Genomic DNA, 26709 nt, shown 5'->3' on the forward strand with positions numbered 1-26709 from the left:
CTCTTTATTTACATCCATGATTGGTTTTTTTTTTTTTTGAGAATTTATTCCTAAGGAATAGATATCAATAAATTCCACTTGTAGGAATACATGGTTTCCTTTCTTTCTGTGGACTGAGCTGTCTTTAATTTGCCCTGCCCTGCCCAGCAATATAAAAGGACAGCTGCTCTGGTTACCTTGTACACTGCTTCCCATCTAGCAATAAAAAGGGAGCACAGAATGCTTTCTTCCTTGGGACCAGAACATACTGAACCTATTTCTTTGACTTCTTTATGCTATGTGACCAAAGGATCCTGAACACTAAAGTTATTTAAAAAAGAGTTATTTGACATTGCTGAGCATGTGATTTGTGTGAAGTCATTTAGAAAATAGTTAGGGCTGGGACTGGAATTCAGTGACCCTAGCCTCTCAGTCAGTACTCACATTACTAAATAATTTATCTCTCACCACTGGTAATACCAGTAAAATGCTGGGAAAATGGTCACGTATCCTGGGAGGAGATGAAATTCAGTCTTCAAAGTTCAGGTGAAGTAACAGACACAGGAGTAATGTGAGCATAGCCTGAGTAACGAGTAGAATGTCGGGAAGGCTGCTTTTCTGACTTATCACAAGGGATATGAAGATCTAGAAAGAGAAAGAAAAAAGGTCGTGTCTCCAGGTGTAGTCTGAGCATTTTATAAGCTTGACAGCTTTGTAATTGCCTGCGGTTGATACAAGGAGAAAACTGGCATTTATTGAGCAACTGCTTTGTCCCAGGAACTACACCAGGTCCTTGATCACATTTAATTCTCAACATATCTTTATGATGGAGGAGCTCCTATTCTTTCCATTTTATTGATGAAGGCACTGAGGCTTAGAGGATTTAAGTAACTCCTGAAGTCACAGAGTGAGTAAATAGATAGTAGAGTCAGTACCAAAACCTAGGCGTTGGGACTTCCCTGGTGGCACAGTGGTTGAGAATCCATTTGCCAATGCAGGGGACACTGGTTTGAGCCCTGGTCCAGGAAGATCCCACATGCCGCAGAGCAGCTAAGCCCGTGCACCACAACTACTGAGCCTGTGCTCTAGAGCCCGCGAGCCACAACTCCTGAGCCCGCATGCCACAACTACTGAAGCCCGTGCGCCTATAACCCGTGCTCCAGAACAAGAGATGCCACCGCAATGAGAAGCCCGTGCACTGCGACAAAGAGTAGCCCCCGCTCGCTGCAACTAGAGAAAAGCCCGCGCCCAGCAACGAAGACCCAATACAGCCAAAAATAAATTAATTAAAAAAACAAAAACAAAAGAAGCTCTAGGCCTTGCTGGCTCCAGATTCTGTTCTCTAGGTAATAACAGCTAGGAAGGAATTCAAGCTAAGCAAGTGTAGAAGAAATGAAATTGCACTTAAAGTGTGAGAGGCAGGGTATATGTTAAATATTGAAGAAGCAGCCTGGAAAACACAATTACCTAAAAGAAAATATTTGTCCAAATATACATAAGGGCTCAGGAGTAAGCAAATGGGCATTGAGTAGGACAGGAAGCCTGGGAGCACTTCTTGAAGGAAGCGAGCTGAGGTTCTTGAGAGGTTAAAGTACAAGGTCACTCAGCTGGTATGTTATAGATTCAGGGCAAGGAAGGACCACCCCAAGGTCATGGGTGAGACTATTCCCAAGAGGATGGGCTGGTGGGGAGCCCTTTACAATGTTCTTCATGGGAGTATCAAAATGAATCTCATGTTTCTTGCTTTTTTTTTAGGGTCTGTGATGATCTTGTCAAAGAGGAAAAGAATGAGACCGATGGGTTTCTTGAGGAGTGCATTATTGATCCTTCACTCCAACAGCGTCTTTCCATTCTGTCCCGCACCTTTGAGAATCAGAGAAAGCTGGTTCAGGCAGATAGCATGCTCTTCTTGAATAACATTTTCAGTGTTGAGCCTCTGGTAAGCACATAAATACATCTGACCTTACAGTAAATGTAGTGGGGATGCAGGGCTTAATTTGATGGGATTACTCACTCTGAGATTGATATGGTGAGTTCCAAGAGCATAAAGATTCCATCTGAGGAGCCTCATCGTCGTTATGAGACCGTGAATGAAGATTAATAGTAAGAACACTCAGAGGTTACATTTAGAGGTCACACTTTATATGCACCAGTCACTGTTAAACACTTCATATATATTACATACTTTATCTTGTTTGTATATATATTATCAGTTGTAATCAGTCCCCCATTCTACAGATGAGGAAATTAAGACTTAGAGAAATTTGATAGCTTACTCGAGCCCAAATGATTAGTGTCAGTAGTTAGAAATTTATCCCTGATTAGCCTCACTCTAGAGCAGGGTTTCTCAATCTCTGTGCTATTGACATTTGGGGCTGGATAATTCTTTGTCCTGTACATTGTAGCATATTTAATAGCAGCCCTGACTTTTACCCATCGGATGCTAGTTGTGACAACCCAAACTCTGTCCAGATGTCAGATGTCCTCTGGTGGGCAAAATCACTCGGGTTGAAAACTGCTTTGTCCTTAATTCACTCAATAAATACTTATTGAGTGCATATTCTGTACCAGGCACTGCGTATGTACCAGGCATCGATGAACAAAACAGACATAGTCCTTGACCTCAATGTCTATCTAGTGAGACCTGAGCCAGAGTTAGAACAGGATCTGTCTGATTCCACAGACTAAACTTTTTTTTTTAGGTGTACAACATAGTGATTTGATATTTTTATAGATTATACTCCATTTAAAGTTATTACAAAATAATTACTATTATCCCCTGTGCTATACAATATATCCTTGTTGCTTATCTTTTTTATACATAGTAGTTTGTATCTCTTAATTTCATAACCCTATCCTGCCCCTCCCCCCTTCTCTCTTCCCATTGGTATACACTAGTTTGTTTTCTATGAGTCTGTTTCTGTTTTGCTGTATACATTTGTTTGTTTTATCTTTTAGATGATAACATACAGTATTTGTCTTTCTCCATCTGACGTATTTCACTAAGCATAATGCTCTCTAGGTCCATACACGTGTTGCACATGGCAGAATTTCATTCTTTTTTATGGCAGAGTAATATTTCATTTTGTGTGTGTGTGTTGTGTGTGTGTGTGTGTGTGTGTGTTGCACATCTTTATTCATCTATTGATGGACATTTGGGTTGCTTCCATATCTTAGCTATTGTAAATAATGCTGCTATGAACATTGAGGTGCAAGTATCTTTTCAAATCAGTGTTTTCCTTTTTTTCGGATTATGTACCCAGGAGTGGAATTGCTGGATCATACAGTAGTTCTATTTTTAGGGTTCTGAGGAACCTCCATACTGTTTTCCATAGTGGCAGCTTCAATTTATATTCCCACCAACAATGTACAAGGGTTTCCTTTTCTCCACATCTTCTCCAACATTTGTAATATGTAGGCTTTGTGATGATAGCCATTCTGACAGGTGTGAGGTGATATCTCATTGTTTTTTTATTTTTTGATTTGCATTTCTCTAATAATTAGCGATGATGAGCATCTTTTCATGTGCCTGTTAGCCATCTGTATGTCTTCTTTGGAAAAATGTCTGTTCAGGTCTTCTGCCCATTTTTAATCAGATTGTTTGGTTTTTTTGATATTGAGTTCTGAGTTGTTTGTATATTTTGGATATTAACTCCTTATCTGTCATGCCATTTGCAAATGTTTTCTTCATTCAGTAGGTTGTCTTTTCATTTTGTTGATGGTTTCCTTTGCTATGCAAAAGCTTTTAAGTTTCATTAGGTCCCATTTGTTTATTTTTTGCTTTTATTTCTTTTGCCTTAGGAGACAGATTAAAAAAATATTACTATGATTTATGTCAAAGAGTGTTCTCCCTATGTTCTCTTCTAGGAGTTTTATGGTTTCAGGTCTTACCTTTAGGTCTCTAATTCATTTTGAGTTTACATGGTATAAGGAAGTCTTTTAATTTCACACTTTTACATGTAGCTGTCCAGTTTTCCCAGCACCACTTATTGAAGAGACTGTCTTTCCCCCATTGTATATTTTTGCCTCCTTTGTCATAGATTAATTGACCATATGTGTGTGGGTTTATTTCTGGGCTCTCTATTCTGTTCAATTGATCTATGTGTCTGCTTTTGTACCAGTACCACATTCTTTTGATTACTGTAGCTTTGTAGTATAGTCTGAGGTCAGGGAGCGTGATACCTCCAGCTTTGTTCTTTTTTCTCAAGATTGCTTTGGCTATTAGGGGATCTTTTGTGGTCCCATACAAATTTTAGGTTTACTACCTCTAGTTCTTTGAAAAATGTCATGGGTATTTCGATAGGGATTATATTAAATCTGTAGATTGTTTTGGGTAGTATGGACATTTTAACAGTATTAATTCTTCCAATCCATGAATGCGGGATATCTTTCCAGTTATTTGTATCATCTTCTATTTCATTCATCAGTGTCTTATAGTTTTCAGAGTACAGGTCTTTCAACTCCTTGGTTAAGTTTATTCCTAGGTATTTTATTCTTTTTAATGCAATTGTAAATGGGATTGTTTTCTTGCTTTCTCTTTCTAATAGTTCATTATTAGTGTATAGAAAATCTACAGGTTTCTGCATATTAATCTTATATTCTGCAACATTACTGAGTTCATTTATTAGCTCTAGTAGTTTTTTGTTGGAGACTTTATGGTTCTCTCTATATAGTATCAAGTCATCTGCAAATACTGACAGTTTCATTATTTCCCTTCCAATTTAGATGCTTTTGTTTCCTCTTCTTGCATGATTGTTGTGGCTAAGACTTCCAATACTATGTTAAATAGAATTGTCAAGAGTGGGCATCCTTGTCTTGTTCCTGATTTTAGAGAAATAGCTTTTAGCTTTTCACCATTGAGTATAATATTAGCTGTGTATTTATTGTAAATGGCCTTTATTATGTTGGCATATGTTCCCTTTATACCAACTTGGTTGAGAGTTTTATCATGAATGGGTATTGAATTTTGTTGAATGCTTTTTCTGCATCTATTGAGAGACGATCATATGATTTTTACCATTTGTTTTGTTAATGTGGCATATCACAGCGATCAATTTGTGTATATTGAACCATCCCTGCATCCCTGGAATAAATCCCACTTGATCATGATGTATGATCCTTTTTATATATTGTTGAATTTGGCTTGCTAATATTTTGTTGAGGATTTTTGCATCTGTATCCATCAGAGATATTGGCCTGTAATCTTCTCTTTTTTTGGTAGTATCTTTTTCTGATTTTGGTATCAGGGAAATGGACTCATAGAATGACTCTGGGAGTGTTCCCTCCTGTTCAATTTTTTGCATTAGTTTGAGAAGGATAAGTATTAACTCTTCTTTATATGTTTGGTAGAATTCCCCTGTGAAGCTGGGCAGTCCGGGACCTTTTTCTCTTAGACGTTTTTTGATTACTGATTCAATTTCAATACTAGTAATTGGTCTGTTCAGATTATCTATTTTTTCCTGATTCAGTCTTGGAGGATTGTATGTTTCTGGGAATTTATCCATTTCTTCTAGGTTGTCCAATTTGTTGGCATATGACCATTCATAATATTCTCTTATGATTGTTTGTGTTTCTGTGATATCAGTCGTAATTTCTCCTCTTTCATTTCTTATTTTGTTTATTTGGGTTCTGTTTCTTTTTCTCTTAATGAACCTGGCTAAAGCCTTATCAGTTTTATTTATCTTGGTTTCACTGATCTTTTCTATTGGGTTTTTTTCTTTTTTTGGTCTCTATTTTATTTACTTCCTCTCTTATATTTATTATTTCCTTCCTTCTGCTGATTTTGGGCTTCGTTGTTTTTCTAATTCCTTTAGATAGTAGTTTATGTTGTTTACTTGAAATTTTTCTTGTTTCTTGAGGTAGGACTGTATCGCTGCTGTAAATGTCCCTTTTAGAACTGCTTTTGCTGTGTTCCATAGATTTTGGAAAGTTGTGTTTTTATTGTCATTCATTTTGGTGTATTTTTGCTTTCCTTTTTGATTTCTTCATTGACCCATTGATTTTTAGTAGCACGTTGTTTAGTCTCCATGTGTTTGTGTTTTACCCATTTTTCTTCCTGTGATTGATTTCTAGTTTCATACTGTTGCAGTTGGGCAAGATGATATAATTTCTATCTCTTAAATTTGTTGAGACTTGTTTTGTGGCCTAGCATGTGATTTATTCTGGAGAATGTTCCATGTGCACTTGAAAAGAATGTGTATTCTGCTGTTTTTGAGTGGAATGTCCTGTAGGTATCTGTTAAGTCCAGCTGGTCTCATGTGTCATTTAAGGTCACGGTTTCTTTATTGATTTTCTGTCTGGATGATTTGTTCATTGATATAAGTGGGGTGTTAAAGTCCCCTACTATTATCATATTATTGTAAATTCTTCCGTTTATGTCTGTTAATATTTGCTTTATATATTTATGTGCTTCTTTCACAGACCAAACTCCTGACCACTCTGCCCCACTGCCTCAAAATGAAAATAACCAGCATCTTCTGTGTTTACTATCTGCTAGGCACTGTACATTACCTTAAACTTAGCAAGCATAGAGTGCTGTGAGGGTAAAGACAGCAATAGGAGTTGAGAAAACCCACGGCTAGTTAGAGCTGCCATTCAAACCTGTTGGAGAGAAGACATGGGCACAAGGACACATTAGAATAAAAAGTCACTTGTGAGAAGTGCCATTGACCTATACATACCAGTTTTCCTATGTCTGTACTTGCAAATTATTACAGTATATAACATAGAAAAGGGAGTCCATGGCTAAATAGGTTTGAGAAACACTGGGTTCAATATTGCTTGAAAGGTTTATTTGCTGTTAGACTTATAAAAGTCTTTCATATGATAATGAGCATTATAAATCTCTTAAGAGGGAGCCTTCCCCTTGGAGATATCCTTTGGAACTAATATTTAGTGGGACTTGTTTTGTGAATCACAGGTAAAGACAGACAGTCAGGACGCTAGTTCAGAGGCTGAGGTGATTATCATAGGCTAAGAAGTTAGAGTAGGCTTTTTGAGAGCAGAGCCTTGAATTGGGTCTTGCAGGATGGAACTTTTGGAAAACAAAATTGAGGGTGTGCATGGCATGGTTCATTCAAGGCTCCATTAGTGGATCAGTTTGCTTGAAGTAAAGGGTTCATGTGGGAAAACAAGGTTGGAGATGTGGGTTGAGGCTGAATCTTCTCTCATGTCAGAAGACTATCCAGGGCTCAACTGAGCAAAGGGATCTTCAGATATAATGAGTTAGCCCAGAAAGAGGTTAAATCAAGGTGAGCATACAGTCTTGGAAGGACACAGGACATGCACCTATAAAAGTAGGTCATGCCCAAAGATGCTGAAAAGATCAGGAAGGCATGACAAGTCCAAGCAAGTAAGTTGCTGAGTGAGGCAGAGGCAGAGGCAGGGAGGAGCAATCAGTCATGGCAATCTTAGACATGGCTGGTAAGGTCCAGAGTGTAGGCAGTCCAAGATTCTTCCTAGCTGGTATGGAGATTCCAGGCTGATGACCACTGTCCTTTTCTCATAGCCTTCTGGGAGTGGGTGACTCTGGGATGGCAAACATTGGTGGTCAGAAGGAGGTGGGAGGCCTGCAGGTAAGGCTTGTATATTTCAAATTCAGAAGTAGGAAGACTGGGCTTACCTCAGATTTTCTTATCCTCATGCACAAAACCCAAAGCTTCTCGCTGCAGATATATGTGTTAAAACGTGGCACTTAATATGATTCCTTTTGAATTCTAGATAGGAACTGAATTGGGCATTCTTATCACAAGGCATTTTTTCACTATTAGGAGGAAAAATATTTTGTAGAATAATGATACACAGAAATGATACCTTTTTAAATAAATGAGACTAATTTCATTTATATTATGTGAAAAAAAAACCCAGGAAGGGGATAATATTTGCTTAGTACATAAGTGATGTTTATGGCATCTGTAATAATTTTGTCTTTTCTGTACAGTATTCAGGTTTTCTTCTCATGATAGTATTCATTAGCTGATTCTTGATCATTTTTGCAAAATGAAAAATGAAGGCATGAATTTTTCCTAGTGTCATCCTTAGTGTTTTTCTGGTCAAAATAGCAGAACTCAGTGTCAGTTATACTGATATATTTATTGATGTTAAATTTCCTTTTTTCCTACTTAAAGATCCTGATAGTTTTATAGAAATACAGTTCTTGTGAGTGTAATATAATCTTACCTTGTAAATTACTTTGGAAGGTATTTGATGGGAAAATTCTGTAATTTCATTAGCTTCTTGACTCAAATGTGAACTATGGGTATTTTCCACTATTGAGATTTTGGTTTTATGATACAGGTCAATTCTGTAGTATTTTTGGATGATAGAGTTGGGAAAGGGTTTATAGAAGAGATGAGATCTGAACTGAATGTTGGAGGAAGGGTAAGATTTAATTAAATAGAAAAGAAGAAGGATGTTTCCAATTGGAGAAATTTTGAAAACAAAGAAAAGGGACACTTTTAATAATGGGTTCATAGCATATTAAACAACAATGAAATGATGGATTTTTCTGGAGCAGGTGGTCAAGGAGAATATAAGAAATGAGATTGAGAAGGAGAGTTAGCATATCTGGACTGCCCTGGCAACCTGTCACGCTATAGCCGACTGTCTCCCACAGTATGTTTTCTGTAAATACTGGATCTGAGGGGTGGTAGTGTGTGTTCCTTGCAAAGGGGTAATTTGTGCTCAAATAAGTTTGGGAAATACTGGTTCAAGAGAAGGTGACTCTCAAAGGGAAAAGTGCAAACAGTATTTCCCCAGGACGAGAGACCCCCCTTTCCCACACAGTATCCACCGGAGTCAGCGTTGTGTGGATCCTAGTTTGGTAACTGGTGCTGAGGGTGTCTGAGACTCACTATAAGGTTTGGATTAGGAACAGGATGTGTTCAGGGTGTTTTAGAAAGATTATCATAGCATCAGCTTGTGGATCAAATTGGAAGAGGATGGATAGAGGGTGGGATGGGTAATGCAGGTCAGGCAGGGGAAATTCACTAGTGCAGGGAGGGTCAGGGAAACTGAACATCTCTGCAGGCAAGTGGAGGGTAATGTGTGAGGGTGACACTGACCTGGAACAGCCTGTTGATGGTCGGAAAGCAAAGGAAATGGCAGATGTGAGAGATGCTCGAAAGAAAGACACTAAAGTGCTTTTTGACTGACTGGCCATTGATGGTGAGATGTGGTGAGGAATCATATGTCTTCTCAGATCTGAACTAGAGTGACTGGGAGAATTATGATGTCTTTGATAGGAATTGGCAAGTTAGGAGTCCTGGGTTTAACTCCTAGCTTTGCCAATGGCAAATGTGACCTTAAACAAGCAATTTGATCTCCTTTGGCATCAGTTGCCTTTTACACAAAATAAGGATATTTGGGCATGTTGATCCTTTTTAGCTAGTAGGTTATGATTCTCCAGTTTGAGAACAGACTCTGAGATTGTCAACATCAAGGAGTGCCTTATCCTTATCTGTATCCCAGGCCTAGAACAGTACCAATTAATGGGTGGATGAAGGAAGGAAGGAAGGAACAAACAAATGGAAATCAATTAATGATGATGAGCTTGGTTCTGAACATGTTGAATTTGAGATGACACTAGATGTCCAAATAATTTTGGAATTGCAGTACTTGTAGGATGGGAATCAGGACTGGAGGTGAGTATCCTTTAGAGGTCTTCATGGAAGGCGTGAAAAGCGGATGGAAATTCTAAGAGCAGAGCAAAGAAGGTAACTTGCAGTGGGCCCAGGACAGCCCCCAGGTGCTCATCTTTAGAGGCCCTGCAAAGAGAGGATAGGCTGTGAATTCACAGAGAAGGATGGCCAAGAGGAGAACCAGACAGCTGAGAGCTCGCCAGCCTATCCTACATGTCTTTCTACCCTATTATGCCTTGTTCATCACCATTTTCTACTGAAGGGTCTTCTGAATCTTGCTCACATAGAAGATCAGTTATGCCAAATGGCCACTATTTAATTTCTGACAGTTGAGCTATGCATCAGCGATTAGTTTTTTTTTATTAGGATGTGATTCCTTTTAATTATCTTCTTGATACGAGCTGAGTTCATAGTAGAAGCAGAGATGATTAAAACCAAGCAGTGCCACCTACTGATCTAACAGTCAATGTCTAATTGACGGCCTGTTCAAAAAATAAAAATAAAATTGAAGGTTGATGCAGGGGTTTAGAGACTACCTTGCTTTCTGATGGGCCCTTCAGCCTCTGTGTCCACCAGGAAGGACATTGTCTTCAACTGAGGTAAACTTAAAAAGTAAACAAAAAACAAAAAAATCCCATGTTACCTTAGGGTCTGAAAGGAAGTAAGAAATGATATGCTTATATTCTCAGACCTATGTCTATATATCTGGTTCTTTAAATGCGTCAGCCAAAACAAAGTTTAGTTTAGCCCTTATTGTGTCCTCTGTGTATTGAGTGTTGTATGGGAACACTGTTCCTATTTTAGAGGCTCTTTCAATTTAAAGTAAGTAGATTCAAGATTAAGAGATCAGTCACTGTCCTTAAATTGTCAAAAAGTGGTGATGGGTTTGAATTTAAATCACATTTTATTTATGTGATCATGTGAGAAGTAGTTTGACTCAATGCTGTAAGAATGTCTGATCCAAAACTCTAGAACTGCAAGTTCTTACACTGTTCTACCACCACTTGGCCACTGGTTAATTCCACTGTCTCAGCTCACTTTCTTCCCATCATGCTCATTGCCTACCATTGCCATGGGGTCTGTTGGAAGAACCTTGAGGAGTTATGCTGGGGCATCTTTGGTACTGATGTGGTCACAGAGTGCAGAAGTGGGAGTTTGTCTTTTGAGAGACCCCAGACATGTTCATTGAAGATGAAGGGAGTGGGCAAAGACCCAGGGAGAAGGCATTCCTGGGCAGATACAAGAAAATGGGCTGGAAGGAATTTTTTTTCTTGGTAGTTTATTGATATTCTAATAGTAACCATAATTGTTGTTCTAGTCATTAAAGCATGTGCTGTATTACTACTATTTTTACAAGTTCCTCATGTCCATTCTTTTGATAATGTCTTGAAATATTAATGTAATTAACCTAAAATTTCCCATTTATTCCTGACCTAGGGAAGGTAGTAAGTTCTATAGAATACTGATCATTTCTCAAGCCACTTGCATCCATATAGTTTTCTTCCCCCTTTGGAAAAGAATTGTGAAATTTAGTCTATTAGGCATGTTTTGTGCCTTCCAGAAAAACAAGTGGAATTGATTACCTTCAGAAATACAATATTCTATTTTACTAGATGGACTTTGGCTGTACAGAATTTTGACAGTCTCATTCTGTTACTTCCTCTGCTTAGGTCTCTTGGGTACCCTGAGTGAGAGAGAGTCAGAGATAAAAAACACAATTGCGAGAATTGAGAGGCAGAAGAATATTACAGGGCAAAAAGAGAGAATCAAGCTTTCGGTTTCCATGGGCATCTAGGAGTCCTCTGAGAAATCACAGCACAGGTGTGCTAGCCTTGTTTCTGAACTCTGGTACTGCTGGCTCAGATCACACTTTTAAGATGCAGCAATTTTCTGAATGTTGAACACTTGATATTTTCTCAGAAATAAGGGTCTGAGAATTTAAAGATCTTTGCCCAAACTGGCCCTAAATGATTGGCCGACTGACGTCAGTGAACAGGGAAGACATTTCTGCTCCTTCATCCAGAATCCCTAAGGAAGCTTCAGCTTAATGTAACTAAGCCTTAAAAAGGGAGAGAAACTTGATAATTTCTTTATCACCATGTAAGTAACAGTAAACCATGCTTTGTCGTCACCTAAGCCTGTGGAAAACATGTGGTTCAGCAATTCAGACTTTGAAAGCACAGCTCAAATTTAGTTTATTTTTCCCAGATCGGCATAGCATGTGAGCTCAGCAGAACCAGGTTGGGTGGGAGCCCAGATGGCTACCAAAGAGGAAAGATCTAGCTTTTTACTGCAACCCCCTTCCACTTCTTGTATCATTAGTCGTGAGTCACATTGCAAACATGTGGGCGCTGACTCCTTGGAAAAGGGCACCGGAAAGGAGAAAGGAGGACAGGGATCTGCTGAGAGCAAACTGTCCTTCACAAGTCACGGCTCTTTTGTCGGTGTGGTTTTCCCATTCTTCACCCTCCCTTTATTATTGTTCATCCTCTCAGATCTTTGTGCTCAGATTACAGAACCAGTGGAGGTGGAAGGAGGCCTAGGGAAGTCTTAGAAACAGCAAGGTTCCTTATGGCTCATTAAATAAATTAAGACCCTATACCTATTATATATATATATTTTATATATATATATATATATATATAAAAATAATATAATATAATATAATATATTATACACATATAATTTTTAAGGAGATCATTTTAATAAGACACCTTTCTCATGATCGTATTAATGACCTATCATGAACCAGTGGTGACATGTTTATAGACAGCTTTCAGAAGGTCTCAGAACTGTCCCTGTCGAGTCACTTGGTTGTTCTTGTTCCAGAAATTCCATTTCCAGAAATATTTAATATTGGGGCAAAAACTGCAAACATGGGAATTAACTTTAGACCTGAAAATTCAAAGTTGATTCCTTCTAGCAGGTCACTTGATTAATAAGTGAAAGGCAGTCATGGGTCTGAGGGAAAAACAAAACATTAAGACCAAGAAGGAAGATAATTACAGTAAAACTGAAGGCCAGTTGGACAATTATTTTCAACAAACAAGATAATGGTCATTTACAGATTATATTCTCCATACTCATCTCTCATTTGGAGCAGGAAAATGGGCAGTGATGGGAAAGGAGTCATATATGGAAGGAAAGCAGAACAGCAGGGGGTTCTGTACGATGAGGCTGGTTTCACAGGACTGGGAGGAAAGGATATTGATGTCAGAGCCAGTAGGGAACATTCTGAATGTTTTGGCTTTCAGAAAGAAACTTTAGAACTGAGCAATAAAGAAAGAAAAATTCTTTTCAGAGACATAAATGACATGGAAGTTAACTTCAGAAGTGTGGGAAAAGTAATATGAAATGTATCAAAGATATATAAGTAGCAGTGGGGTCATGTTAGGCTGATTGCCTGTTACTGGAGTTTGCTCTCTCTGATTTGGTAGAAAATGCTTTTGCTGTAAAGAAATTGAAGTTCTTTAACTTTTATTTTAATCCCAACTGAAAAATAAAAGTGTCCTTCTGCATGTTCCTAACTCCTTCAAATGACCTAATATTGAAAACATCCCTCTGTGGGAGGAAACTGAATGACCACACTTCTGTTTTTATAGATACACTCAGCCCTCTTAATGCACATTACTTGATAGAAGCCCAGGAGAGGTTTTAGCATAGGATTTGTCCTTGAATTATCTCCGGGGGCTCAGTAAAAGCCGTAAATTACTAGCAGACGTCTTAGGTACAACAAAACCGCTGCAGCCCAGGATAAGAAAGCACGGCACCCACAGTCCCATTCTCCCAGTCTGAAGAACCCCAGGGACTCAGATTCCTTTGTGCTGGTCTTGCCTCACCAAGCGGAAGGGCTTCTCAGCCTCCAGGGGGCTCCATATCAGACAGTCCGCTCCTGGATCACATCCAAATGTCACTGCTCCCTCCTCTTGGAGGTTCTGGTTGCTTCTCTGTAGCATGTCTGTCCCACCATTTTCCAACCCACCAGTCTGATAATCAGACTTCTTTGATGATGGGATGTGCAAGAGTGCTTCTGGGATAGAACTTAAGTTTGTTGCCTTCTTGTATGCACATGGACCCTGGATTTTCTTGTGTTTGAAAGTGGTCTGGCCCAGCTCAAACCGTAAGGCCCTTGAATTTGCACACATGTACCGAGCTTATCTGATTCCCAGCATATCCTTTTTGGGGCGTTTCTTACCACTCTGGTGAGACTTTTCTAGCAGAGGTTTTCTAGGGATCCAAGATGGCCCCAGTGGTCAGTTTGGATAGGAACAGGTTAGCTGTGTCCATTCTACACTTCTAAACAAAGCAGAGCCTAAACCCAGCAGGGGAATACATTTGTCTCATGGGTTAGGAGTAAGGCCAGGTCTTTAGACATTCTCAGATGGACTACCCACTGATACACCAGTGAATGGATGAGCCACTTTTTCTGCCTGGCCTCTCTGCTCATTCTGGCCATGAGTGTTCCTAGCACTCCATATCACTAAAAACCCCAAAAATCAAAATGGGCCAGGTAGTCGCTGTTTATCAGAATAAAACAGATACCCGTTTCAAGGTTTGGAAAAGCGCCACGGTGAAATGCTCAAATAAGCAAAAGTGCTTAGGACTTCCCTATGCCCTGCATGATCTCAAAAGTCCATGTCAGCTCTAAAATTGTATGACTTTTGTGGTCCCAGTTGAGGAGAAAATGGCAGAAGTAGACTGCAAAGATGAATAGGCATTTGCCAATAACTACACAGTGTGCAAACTGAGTGATGCGAATGATTCAATAAATACGTTGAACACTTACTAAGAGCCACTTCTGGTTTAGGTGCTGGAGATAGAACAGCACCCACCCTCATGGAGCCTTCATTCTAGTGGGCTGATGTGGAAGTGAGAGCTCCTGGGACCCACATGACACCCACAGCCCTCACTGCTACTTCTTTTTTTTTTTTTTTTTAATATTTATTTATTTATTTGGCTGCGTCAGGTCTTAGTTGCGGCACACAGGATCTTTGTTGCCATGTGCGGGATCTTTGTTGCAGCATGTGGGATCTAGTTTCCTGACCAGGGATTGAACCCAGGCCCCCTGCATTGGGAGTGCAGAGTCTTAACCACTGGACCACAAGGGAAGTCCCCCTCACTGCTGCTTCTTGGAGGCTCTGTGCCCTTCATGCCCTTCATGCTTCTGAAGCAGGGCGACATTGCCTGAGAAGCACACTCGCCAGGCTGTTACCTTCGTAAGCAAACCCAAATTGGCTCTAGTTTTCTGTTTTCCCCATCTTGTTTGACGTCTGCATTTTAAACCACTTTGCTCTCTGCTTGATTCTTTACTCCAGCACTATATGTTCAGTTCCAGCGAAACTGGAAATAGAACGTGCATGTGGGACTGTCTGAAACTGGATCCTAATTATTTATCAAGTTGCCTTTCCTTAGTTTTCTATTTAGTTGGTAGGACCATTTATACATTTTTGGATGTGCTTATCACTGATGTTCTTGGCCTTATTTACAAAAACCATAGAAAAAAAACACATTTTCCCCCTAATTTTTCTGATACTTTCATCTTAGTCTTTCCAAATGACATAAGAATAACATCAGTCATAGCAAACAGTTATTTGCTGAGCTCTTACTGTGTACTGAATGTGGGTCAGAAAGCATTTGACCTGCGTGATCCCTCGTCAGACCTTAGGAAACCTTTTGAGGCAGGTGCTATAGCATATCCTTTTACAGCCCTGAGAAGTTACATTGTTAGTACAAAAATATTTTTCAAAGGATATCTCAAGGGGATTCTGGTATGTGGTAGGTTGCATTACAATTTCAAAACTTGGTTTTCTTATTGTGACTTTTGAGTAGTTTGAGTTAAAACGAGAAATAATATCACACTGGATCAGAACCAGAGTTTGATCTGGCCATTGTTCTGCCTCGGGCCACTGCCGTTTACACAGAATAAGAGTATTTCCTTATGCTGTCACTCAAAAGTTAGGAATGGTTTCTCCATCAAGTGAGTTAGATACTTCTTTCCCTCTGGCCTTTCTGGACCTTGTATAGATAAGGCGCAGCATTTATCACATATATTTCGAGATATTTGTGTACATTTTTATCATCCCTCTGAGGTGTGAGCTCCATGCAATCTTAGACCATACCTTTCTTCATCTCTGAAGCCCAATGCTGGACACACAGTGGCATACAATGAATGTTAATTGAATCCACAAATTTTAAAAATGCCCTAAACACCCTAGTTTCCTTTAGTAACTAATTATATATTCATGAACTCACTGAAATGATCTTTGACCCTTGTTTCCAACTTGTACCACCTCTTAACAAGTAGTAGAAATTTCCTATCTGTTGGGTAAAATTGTGCTTTCTTTTATTTGTTGTCAAAATATTTCCTTCAAATTTCCTGGAGCTACAACAACAGCATTTAAAAGCAGTGCCTTCCCTTCATCATATTGTTTTTTAATGATTCTTTCATGTTTTTAGGAAGGTGATGTCTGGCCCAATTCATCAGCTGAAATCACTGTGTACTTTAACCCTCGGGAAGCCAAACTCTACCAGCAGACTGTTTACTGTGACATTTCAGGTAAAGACTTCTTCCGTGTGGTAGACTCAGGTTACCGAGTGCCTAGAGCATAAAGTGATAAAGCGTGTGTGTGTGTGTGTGTGTGTGTGTGTGAGAGAGAGAGAGAGAGAGAGAGAGAGAGAGAGAGAGAATGTTCTGGCTATGTGCAGTGTATGATATCAGTAGGGGAATGATGGAGTCAAGCTAGGCATGTCACACTTCTTTCTAGTACAGATCAAACTTTGAAGTACATTACAATTGTGGTGTGATGGGTGGGGATGGGAAACCATGGGTCTGGGTTACCCTTTGATTTTTAGAGCAGTAAGAATATTACTTGACACAAATTCTCACAGTGTTATATCACAATGTTTTGTTCTTTTTATAGTATTTGGCTACTTAATTTTTTCCTTTTTAAGTTTTTATCATAGTAATGCATGCCAAGTGAGATGGGAAGGCAGCCTGGCAGTGGCCAGAGCCACAAGGAGGGTGTACTAGGAGGGTGGCAACCTGATGGCTTCAGGAGGTTGGATACATATAGAGGAGTTAAGCAAAAAAGTAAATATATTGAGGATAACAAGAGCCAGTATTTTTCACTCTCGGAAGGAGTAGATACAAATGTGGGAAGGAGGAAACCTAAGATGAGCCCTTTGGTATTGGAATGGAATTGGAGTTATCACTATGAACTCAGGGTTGCTGATATGCATGGGTATAGAAATAAATATAAATGTAAATATATGTATATGTGTATGTACATACATATGCTTAATTCCTAGCTATGTTCACTGAGATGTCATGGAAGCTTTGAGACCCTAATAGCAATGAGCACAGCTAGCACCCAAAGCTCGGTTTCTAAATCCCACCCTCCACTCAAAAGGAACCTTGAAGAATTGATTGATTCTAGAACTGAGGCAGAGACTCTCCCTGACCAAATTTGGAACAAGCCGAGAATCAAAATAAATAATGTCACTAATAGATTATAACCAATTGAATAAACAGGAATCTATGAATCTACTCAATAAAATTTGCCATTTGGCAATCATAGTAATAACCAATCCTGGTGAAAATCACCAATGGCTTAAAAACTAATAGGTGAAAGCGAGGTGTGGAACAGGCTTTAACATAGTCTCAAAATATCCTCCCTCAAAATACTTATTAATCATAAAGAGGAGAAAATTAACTTTACACTAAAGAGACCTGGTAGATGTCATCTTAGTTAATACCAGCAAATAGAGCAAATCAATGTCGTGTATCACCCGCTAGGATGCAAAGAAAACACAGTATGTCTTCAATGATATTAGGACCAAAATACCTAACTTGGGTCTAATAACAAGGAAGCATCAGACTAGCCCAAACTGAAGGACAAAATGAGATGACCGGCTTGTAATCTTCAAAAAATATCAAAAAATTTAAGAAGAAAAGACTGAAGAACTGCTCCAGATTGAAGGAGACCTGGGAGACATGACATCTGGGTGCAACATGTGAGCATGGATTGGATCCTTTGCTACAAAGGGGATTATTGGGCAAAGGATGTATAGAAGTTCTTTGCACTACTCTGGAGACGTTTCTGTATTTTAAAAATGTTTCAGAATTTTTTAAAAAGCTGATGCCAATAAATAAGTAAAACATGCATATAGTAATATTATGAAGCTAAATAACAGTCTATTTCTCTAGTACTGCTTCCAAGAAGTACTTTTAGGTGTTTCTTGTGGTGGTAATTTCCCTTGCTGATTCTATGCTTATATGACTATTTGTTGATTTATCAATTTTATATACTACTTTTGAGTCCTCAATATGAAAGATGAAGATTTAGTTCACCTCTGTCTCCTCTACCCCTTCCTGGGCTTATTGGTTTATAATTTGCATGCAGTGAAATTTACCCTTTTTTGGTGTACAGTTCTGTGAACGTTGGCAGACCTAAACAGTGATGTAACCACCACCAAAAGCAAGTATAGAATATCTCCATCACCCCATAAAATTTCCTCATGCCCCTTTACAGGCAATTCTATCCCCCACCTTAGCCGCTGGCAACCCAGTTATTTTTATTATATTTATTTTATTTTATGAGTTTTATTTATAACCTTAAATAACTTTCATTTATATACTTAAAACTATATTTTTGGGTCCATCAGCTCTACAGTATCTCTGGATGTATAAAGATATTGGAAACCCTAACCTGCCCACTGCAGTTCAACCCTATTTCTCCCTCTTCTGTGAGTTATTCTGCTTTGTGTTGTCATGGTTGATAACCACATTCAAGTCTTCTATTTTGACTACATAAATTTTATACACTGAAGGGTCAAACTGTATTCTGAGATTACATTTTATATTCTGTTGGTTGAGTGTTCTGACCCTTAGTCACTCAAAGAATGTCCTTAAGGTCTGTATCTTGTAGATTCTCTTTCTTTACTGTCCACCACTTTTTCATAACTATACCTTGTCTTAGCTTACTTCATAATTGACTTGACTCTTTTGTACAACTTTTGGTATTTTCCCCCCTATGGTTTCTAATTCCTCATTTCTTTATTCCTATCTAATTTCAGAATTCATGCCCTTCTTCTCCTTGAAGACATTTCCTCTGAGCCCACCAGCTTTTTATTCTAATTTAGATCGGTTACCTCCTGCACAGTTTTTATCCAGAAATTTTTCTTTAATTTCCATATGTGTTCCATTATATCTTTTGACTCTCACTTTGCTCAAGTAACTTCCTCAGAAAAAGGGTATCTAGGTGGGAAACTTTGATCCTTGCATGCAAGAAAATGTCTTATTCTGCCTCCATACCAACTTGAGAGTTTAGCTGACTGTAGAATTCTAGGTTCAAAATAATTTCTCCTCAGAACTTCGAAGCCATAGTGCCAACTTTATTGTAAAAATCCAGAAGTTTGAAGGCCACCCAATTCTCCTTCCTTTATAGGTGGCCTGGTATTTCTCTCTCATATTTTCTAGGGTTTTTGTTTTTGTTTTTTTCCTTTTTTTGTACTTGGGGTCTGAAATGTCATGAAGCTGTGTCCAAGAGTGAGTTTTTCTAGTTCGTTTTCTTCAGCTTTCTATGGGCCATTTGAGTCTGGTTACTCATGTGTCACTTCCAGCTCTGGGAAATTTTTTTTTACATACTTTCCTCCTTTTTTTTTTTCTTCTCATTTTATTCTTCCGGAAATCTTAACATTCCAAAGTTAGACCTACAGGATTGATTATCTGTTGTCAAACAACAAGACTTTAATCCTCAGACATGAATAATAAATAATATTAAATGCCATTTAAAGCTATTAAATAAGGATGCTCAGAGAAATACTGACATTTATTAGTCAGAAAAATCCAGGGTAGCAGGTATGCATTCATAGGGTTACTTCCAATGTCTTCTGGTCTGTGGTTATCTGTTTGTATATAAGAATAAGAAAATGGGTTTAATTTTCAGGGTAGCTAGTGCTACTTACTTCTGCTGTTTAATGTGTAGGTCTCCCAAGAATATGACCATGGTGATTTTAAACTTGGGGGGAGAGTAATAAGAGTACACAGTCATTAGTATCCCCAAGTGCAAAAATTCCACTATTCTGCAATATCTTGTTTTCAGTCCATATCTATGGACTGTTTTCAGTCCATGTCTATGCAGTTACTTTTCTCTTTGTGTAAAGGGGTCAGGCAGTCTACAGGGGGCTGCTTAACCCAAGACTCTGCCACCCTCCACCCACCCCAGGTGTGTATCCCTTCCTGATGATATTTCCTGCACCTTCCTGGGATGTAACCATCACCTTGACTTTTATGATAGTCATTTTCTTGTTTTCATATATAATTTTACCACCTACGTATTTATCCCTAGGCAAAATAGTGTAGTTTTACCTGTTTTAAAAATTTATATGTTGAAATCATACTCTATGTCTTAAGCTGTTAGCACTAGGAAGATAAAGCCATTCAATAAATACTGATTAAATGAATGAGCAAATAAATGAAAAAAATGAATGAATAAGTGAATGAATCCTAGTTTGATCTGCTCTCTCCCTTGCCCATGGATGCTAGATTCTCAAGATGGCCCTAGAATGAACGAAGAATGGACTAGGAGTTTCTGGATTGACAGGTCTGTTTTCACACTTCAGACCAGCATCATCTACCCCGGACTTCTTTTTTTTAATAAATTTATTTATTTTATTTATATTTATTTTTGGCTGTGTTGGGTCTTCGTTGCTGCGTGCGGGCTTTCTCTAGTTGAGGTGAGCGGGGGCTACTCTTCGTTGCTGTGCGCAGGCTTCTCGTTGCGGTGGCTTCTCTTGTTGCGGAGCACGGGCTCCAGGTGTGCGGGCTTCAGTAATTGTGGTACATGGGCTCAGTAGTTGTGGCTCGCAGGCTGTAGAGCGCAGGCTCAGTAGTTGTGGCGCATGGCCTTAGTTGCTCCATGGCATGTGGGATTTTCCTGGACCAGGGCTCAAACCTGTGTCCCCTGCACTGGCAGGTGGATTCTTAACCACTGCACCACCAGGGAAGCCCCTACCCCGGACTTCTTAATGGATCTGGAGGAAATGTTGGTATATCAGTGTTCAGACATAGGCTGGAAATGGTCCAGTGGCCCTCACATCACAGGTGCTGGGACCTCCCTCCCAACAATGGCTTCCCTGGGATGTTGTATTTGGCCGTATTCCAGGGTGCTGGCTGCTCTCCAGGAGGTTCCCAAACATTACATAACTAATGGCATTTATCTATTGTTTCCTTTGCAATTCTGAATTCTGCCACAGAATTCACATCCTGGGTAAACTGAACGGTGTAATTTTCCATCTCCATGACATTCTTCTTTATTTTGTTAGTGGTTTATTAAAAGATACGATTGCCAGGGAAGGGTTTTGTTTACATAGTAATTCCATATTGTCTTCCCTGTAAATTCTGTGCAATTCTATGTCTTTTCAAGGGCTGGTGCTGATTCCTTACTATTATCTTCAAAGGTTGGTAAAACCTCCTGGTTTTAGGACACTAAGAAATACTTCTTAGGCAAATAGAAAACCTCCTTCCCTCGTTTTGTTTTGCTTTGCTTTTGTTTTCCTATATGCTTTGAGCATATAAAAGCAAATACATATAGATATGCTTTTCCTCATACCTTTTTACATAAATGACAGCATACTTTACACAGTAGTTCTAACACTGCTTTTTTTTTTTAAATTTTATTTATTTATTTATTTATTTTTGGCTGTGTTGGGTCTTCGTTTCTGTGCGAGGGCTTTCTCTAGTTGTGGCAAGCGGGGGCCACTCTTCATCGCGGTGCGCGGGCCTTTCACTGTCACAGCCTCTCTTGTTGCGGGGCACAGGCTCCAGATGCATAGGCTCAGTAGTTGTGGCTCATGGGCCTAGTTGCTCCGTGGCATGTGGGATCTTCCCAGACCAGGGCTCGAACCCGTGTCCCCTGCATTGGCAGGTGGATTCTCAACCACTGCGCCACCAGGGAAGCCCCTAACACTGCTTTTTAAATATTTCTTAGAAATTATTCCATAACGCTAAATAAAAAGGGGCCATTCTTTTTCATGGTTGTATAGGAATTCTTTGTATTTACATACCACAATTTGACTTCTCACCTTTTGTCACTGAGAAATAGAACACAGATTCAGAAATGTACATAACGTGTGCTGTGGTAGGCAGAGTAATGGCCTCCCCAAGATGTCCATGTACCCAGCATCTGTGGATATGTTACTGTGGATATGTTACATTGCATAGCAAAGGGGAATTAGGGCAGAAAATGGAATTTAGATTACTAATGAGCTTACCTTAAGATAGGGAAAATGTCCTGGGTGGCTCAATAATAAGCACAAGAGTCCTTAAATGTTCAAGAGGGAGGCAGAAGGATCAGTCTCAGTGTCAGAATGATGCCCTATGAGAAAGACTCTACCAGCCATTTCTGGCTTTGAAGATAGACGGCCAAAGAATTCAAGCAGCCTCTAGGAAAGGAAAAGGCAAGAAAATGGATTTTCTCCTAGTCCATCCAGAAAGGAACGCAGCCCTACCAACACCTTGATTTTAGCCCAGTGAGACCCATTTTGGATTTGGACCTCTAGAACTTTTAAGATAGTAAGTTTGTATGTTAAGCCACTACGTTTGTGGTAATTTGTTCCAGCAGCAATAGGGAACTAATACACACACATGTACAGTATAACAAATAATTATAGGCAGACATTATGTAATTGCCACCAAGATCAATAATAGAATATTTCCAGCCTCAATAAGCCCCCCTGTGTATTCCTTCCCAATCACACTCCCTTCACCGCAACCTCTCCCTGAGATAATCACCATTCTGTCCTTCATGATTATTATTTCCTTACTTTCATTTATAGTTTATACTCCCATGTGTGTATAACTAAACATTACAATTTAGTACTGCCTGCCTTTGGAATGTACATAATTGGAATCAATATGCATGTGTCATCCACGTTGTTGCTTGTAGCTCTAGTTGCATTTCATTTTCATTGTTGTATAGTGTTCCATTGTGTGAATGTATGTTCAGAGACAGGAAGTAGCAGGGAAGGCCAGTGTCATTGGTTTTGGGGAGGCCGCTCGGGATGCATGAAATTTAACCCACATCTCCAACTGCAACCTTTTCTTCTTTTGAAAGCTTTTATATCTAGGCACCGTTAGTACAGAGATGCACAGAAACACAGTTCCTGCCCTCAGAAAGGCATGGAATTGAGTGGGGGGAAACTGACACATAAATCAACAGTTATGTAATGCCATACAGTGAATGAATGATAATAGTTGAAAAGAATACAGGACACACAGCTCAGTCTTGAAATATATGTTAGTCAAGTGAAAAAAAGGAGGGGCTGGGCACAAGAAACAGGGAAACGCTTGTGAAAACACATAGAGAAACACTATGTAAAAATATACCATGAGCATGAAATGACATAGAACTGCAAGTTCCTGGGGTGTGAAACAGAGAGAGACAGAGAAACTTGGGAGGGGACAGGTGGAAATGAAGCTGGAGGCTGGTGTAGTAGGTGGGAACCAGTTCTTGGAGGGCTGCCGTTGACTGCCCGACTAAGAACCTCGGACTTCATCCAGAGTGAGTAAGGAATCACTGAAGGGCTCTAAGCAGGGGAGTGATCTGCTCAGACATGAATATGGCAAATACAACATCATTAAAATCTTTTCAGTTAATCTGAAACTGAATTTTTTTTCTTCATTTAAAATTTTCATATTTTCTTAGAAGTAGTTAAACCTGTATGTTAGATATTTATAAAGACTTGCTGATAGTTTGATCTAGGTCTCAAAACTGATCTTTCATGTATCTTGACTTTCCAATGGAATGTGTAAATACCCAATTTAATCATGAAGATTGCCTTAAAAAAAAAAACTCAAAGGGAAACTACACATATTTGGTTTGGATCACCACATGGGAACTTCAAAGGAAGTAACACTTTCTGATTTTAATTGTGAAATATATTGCCAGATAACCTCGTTAATGGGTGCTTCAGAGTCAAATGCAGAAAAGTAGCATGTTGGAAATGACTCCAGACATACCCGCTTCCTTTAAAGACCCAATTAAGATGAACCTTATTGTCCATTTTCATTCTGTGCACCATAAGAGAAACATCTGAGTTTTTAGCACAATTTGAGGCTTTTGAGTTTAATCCTAATTAAACTAAAGAATGGAGATTTAGGAAAGGAAAAGCTAAATCACCCCAATCATTAAAAACATTTTTGGATTTTCAGAGTAATAAGTGAGTAATACTCTACATATTTCTAATCTGTCTTTCTCAAAACTCATCAGATTGCAACCTGATAATAATATAAAGTATCTTAGTCCTATGAATGAGAAATTATTTTCTTGATCAACTACTTTAGATTACATTTACTTTAAATTACATTTTCAGTTATCTAATATTTCAAACATAAAGAAAAATATAGGGAATAATATACCAGTGTCTTTTATACATACCCAAATTTAGGAAAACTTGAACAAGTAGAAACGCCCATGTTTTTGGTCAGGAAAATCAACATTATAAATAGGTCAATTCTCCCTGTAAATGCAATGTGATCCCAATGGTAATATCAGTAAGGTTGTTTTTTTTAATTGGGTTGATTCTAAAATTCTTATGGAAGAAATAAATGAAGTAGGGTTGCCTAGAAAATTCAACAAGAATAATGTGGGAGGACTAGCTCCACCATATATTAAAACATTAAAATCTATAGTAAATACAGTTGTATGTATGGTTTATGAACATGAAGAGAAAGTAGCCATCAAATCAATATTTATTTTTCTTTTCAACCATACCATCAGCAGCAGCAGCAGCAGCATGTCCTAATCCCCTAAATCCTACCCTCCCCCAAATCCTTATTTCCCAGTGTCCTATGTGAGCAAAATAAAAACCCTAATTTGTTTAAGTCACTTTTTTCTATTTATCTTTTGATGCATAACAAACCATCCTAAATTTAGTGGCTTCAAACAACTAGCAATCACTTATTTTGCACACAGATCTGTGATTCAGGATTCAGCAAGGACAGCTCTCTTTGCTCCACATGAAGACAGCTGGACACGCTTGAAGGTAGAAGCTGATTTCATTTTTTAGCTCATCCACCTATATATATATCTGGCACTTGATCCTGGCTGTTGGCAGGGACCTCACCAGGTTCTGTTTGCTGGAACCTATCAGTGGCCTCTCCATGTGGCTGCTTGCTTCCTCATAGCGTGAACAATGGACTGAATTGTTGAGATGAGAAATCTACTGCAGTCTAATTTTAATTTCTTTAGGTTATCTGTTTTTCTATCAGATTAATATTAAGAATTACTTTATGCTTTGGTGTTCTACAGTTTCACTGAGATGGATTTGCCTTTATCCTACTTGGTACTTGATATGCTTCTTTAATTTAAGAACCTTTCATCAATTCTGGAAAATTCTCAGCAATTATCTCTTCAGTGTTGTTTTCATCTCATAACCTCAATTTTCTCCTTCTGTAAATTCTTTTAGATATATGTCTTTCCCATGGAATTGCAGAGTCTTTTAACTTCTCCTTTATATTTTTGATCTCTTCGTCTCTGTATGATACATTCTGGGGGTTTTTTTCCAAGATCTTTCTTCTAGTTGACTAATTCTTTCTTCAGCTATTTCTACTCTGGTGTATTTATCTATTCAGTTTTTATTTCATCAACTTGATTTTTCAGTTTTAGAAGTTCTATTTGGTTTTAATACTTTCATTTTTGTCTCCTTCAAATGGTTTCTCTTTCTTCATTTACCTCTTTAAAGATTTTGAGAATGCTATGTTAGAGTTTATTTAAGACTTTTCTATTATCTCAAACTCTTGGGGTACTAATTTGCATGTTTTTGGTAACCACTGATTTTCCTCATATTGAATTGATTCTTTAGATGGCTTGAAATGTTTGTGTTGTTAGCTCATCTTTAGCATGTGCTATGGAATGAATGTTTGTGTCCCTGCCCCCTTGCCCCAAAATTCATATTTTGAAACATAATACTCAATGTGATGGTGTTTGGAGGTGGGAACTTTGGAGGTGATTAGGTAGAGGGCAGAGCCTTCATGAATGTGGTTAGTGCCCTTTATAAAAGAGACACCGGAAAGCTCCATTGCCCGTTCTTACATGTGAGTGAGAAGACAGCATCTGTGAAGCAGGAAGAGGGCTCTCACCAGACACTGAATCTGCCAGCACCTTGATCTTGGACTTCCTGGCCTCCAGAACTGTGAGAAATAAATGTTTGTTGTTTAAGCCACCCAGTCTGTGGTATTTTATTACAGCAACCCAAACAGACTAAGACAGTATGGGTACTGGATCACGGAGGTGTTCCTTCAGAACAATTTTTTATTTCTTCAGGACTTTACAACTTTTATTTTCACAGCTTCTGATTCTTTCACCTATAATATAATATAAATTTGGATCCCATTCCTATACATGGGACTTTGATTTCTCATAGGGGCCTTTTTCCCCTATTCAGATTGCAAGGTAGAGGACAAGCTTCATCACTGTTCCCTTAGACCAATAGGTAGAATTTTTCTAGTTTCCTTTTTGGAAAGAGGCATCCTTTCCAAGGTCCTAGATTTATGCAGGAATCTAAGTTCAGTTCCTCATTCCCAGATAGGAACAAAGCCATATGCCCTATTTCTGTGAGGGTGTTTAAACTGAAGCCATTAGACCATAAGGCTGTATGTACTTTAAAAATCTCTGAGTTCCCTTTTTATTTCTAGCACCTGGTGTTTTCCTTTCTTTCTTTTGGGCTTGGATAAGTATTAAAACTATATGTTTGTCATAATTTTAATGATTTTTTTTGTATTTGAAGCGGAAGGATGTGCTGAGTCAGCTTACCCTGCCCTGTTGTCAGAAGTTAATGTAGTTAACAGTGTTCATATGTTTCTTGAGGTAATATCCTTAGAGAATCTGCATCGAGTCACTCTGGCTGCTCATTAAAAATGTAGGTTCTTGGGTTTCATCTATGTTTTTTGAATTAAAATCTGTGGAGATAGTGCAAAAGAATATTTTAACAAGGACTGAAAATTAAGTGTGTAACAAGGTTGCAGGATACAAGATTTATATAGAGAGAAATCAATTGTGTTTCTAGACAATGAACAATGGAAATTGAATTT

At 38.7% G+C, this 26709-nt stretch overlaps 1 protein-coding gene across 21 annotated transcripts in view; it reads left to right on the forward strand.

Annotated features, from left to right (window-relative positions):
- The window catches only part of HYDIN (HYDIN axonemal central pair apparatus protein), a 446648-nt gene that overhangs the window by 159598 nt on the left and 260341 nt on the right, over window positions 1-26709 (forward strand). For 20 of the 21 annotated variants that reach the window (XR_009499152.1, XR_009499153.1, XR_009499154.1 and 17 more), the window contains 2 exons: window positions 1735-1918; window positions 16074-16173. Coding sequence is in view for 17 of the 21 variants with exons in the window: in XM_059905589.1 (XP_059761572.1) it covers window positions 1735-1918; window positions 16074-16173 (284 nt within the window). In the remaining 4 variants the exon portion in view is untranslated. Of the gene's footprint in view, window positions 1-1734; window positions 1919-16073; window positions 16174-24604; window positions 24663-26709 lie in introns of those variants that run through there. The other variant, XM_059905597.1, reaches the window with a different exon arrangement.

The sequence above is a fragment of the Balaenoptera ricei genome, chromosome 19 (assembly GCF_028023285.1).
Source record: "Balaenoptera ricei isolate mBalRic1 chromosome 19, mBalRic1.hap2, whole genome shotgun sequence".
NCBI classification, from domain to species: Eukaryota; Metazoa; Chordata; class Mammalia; order Artiodactyla; family Balaenopteridae; genus Balaenoptera; species Balaenoptera ricei.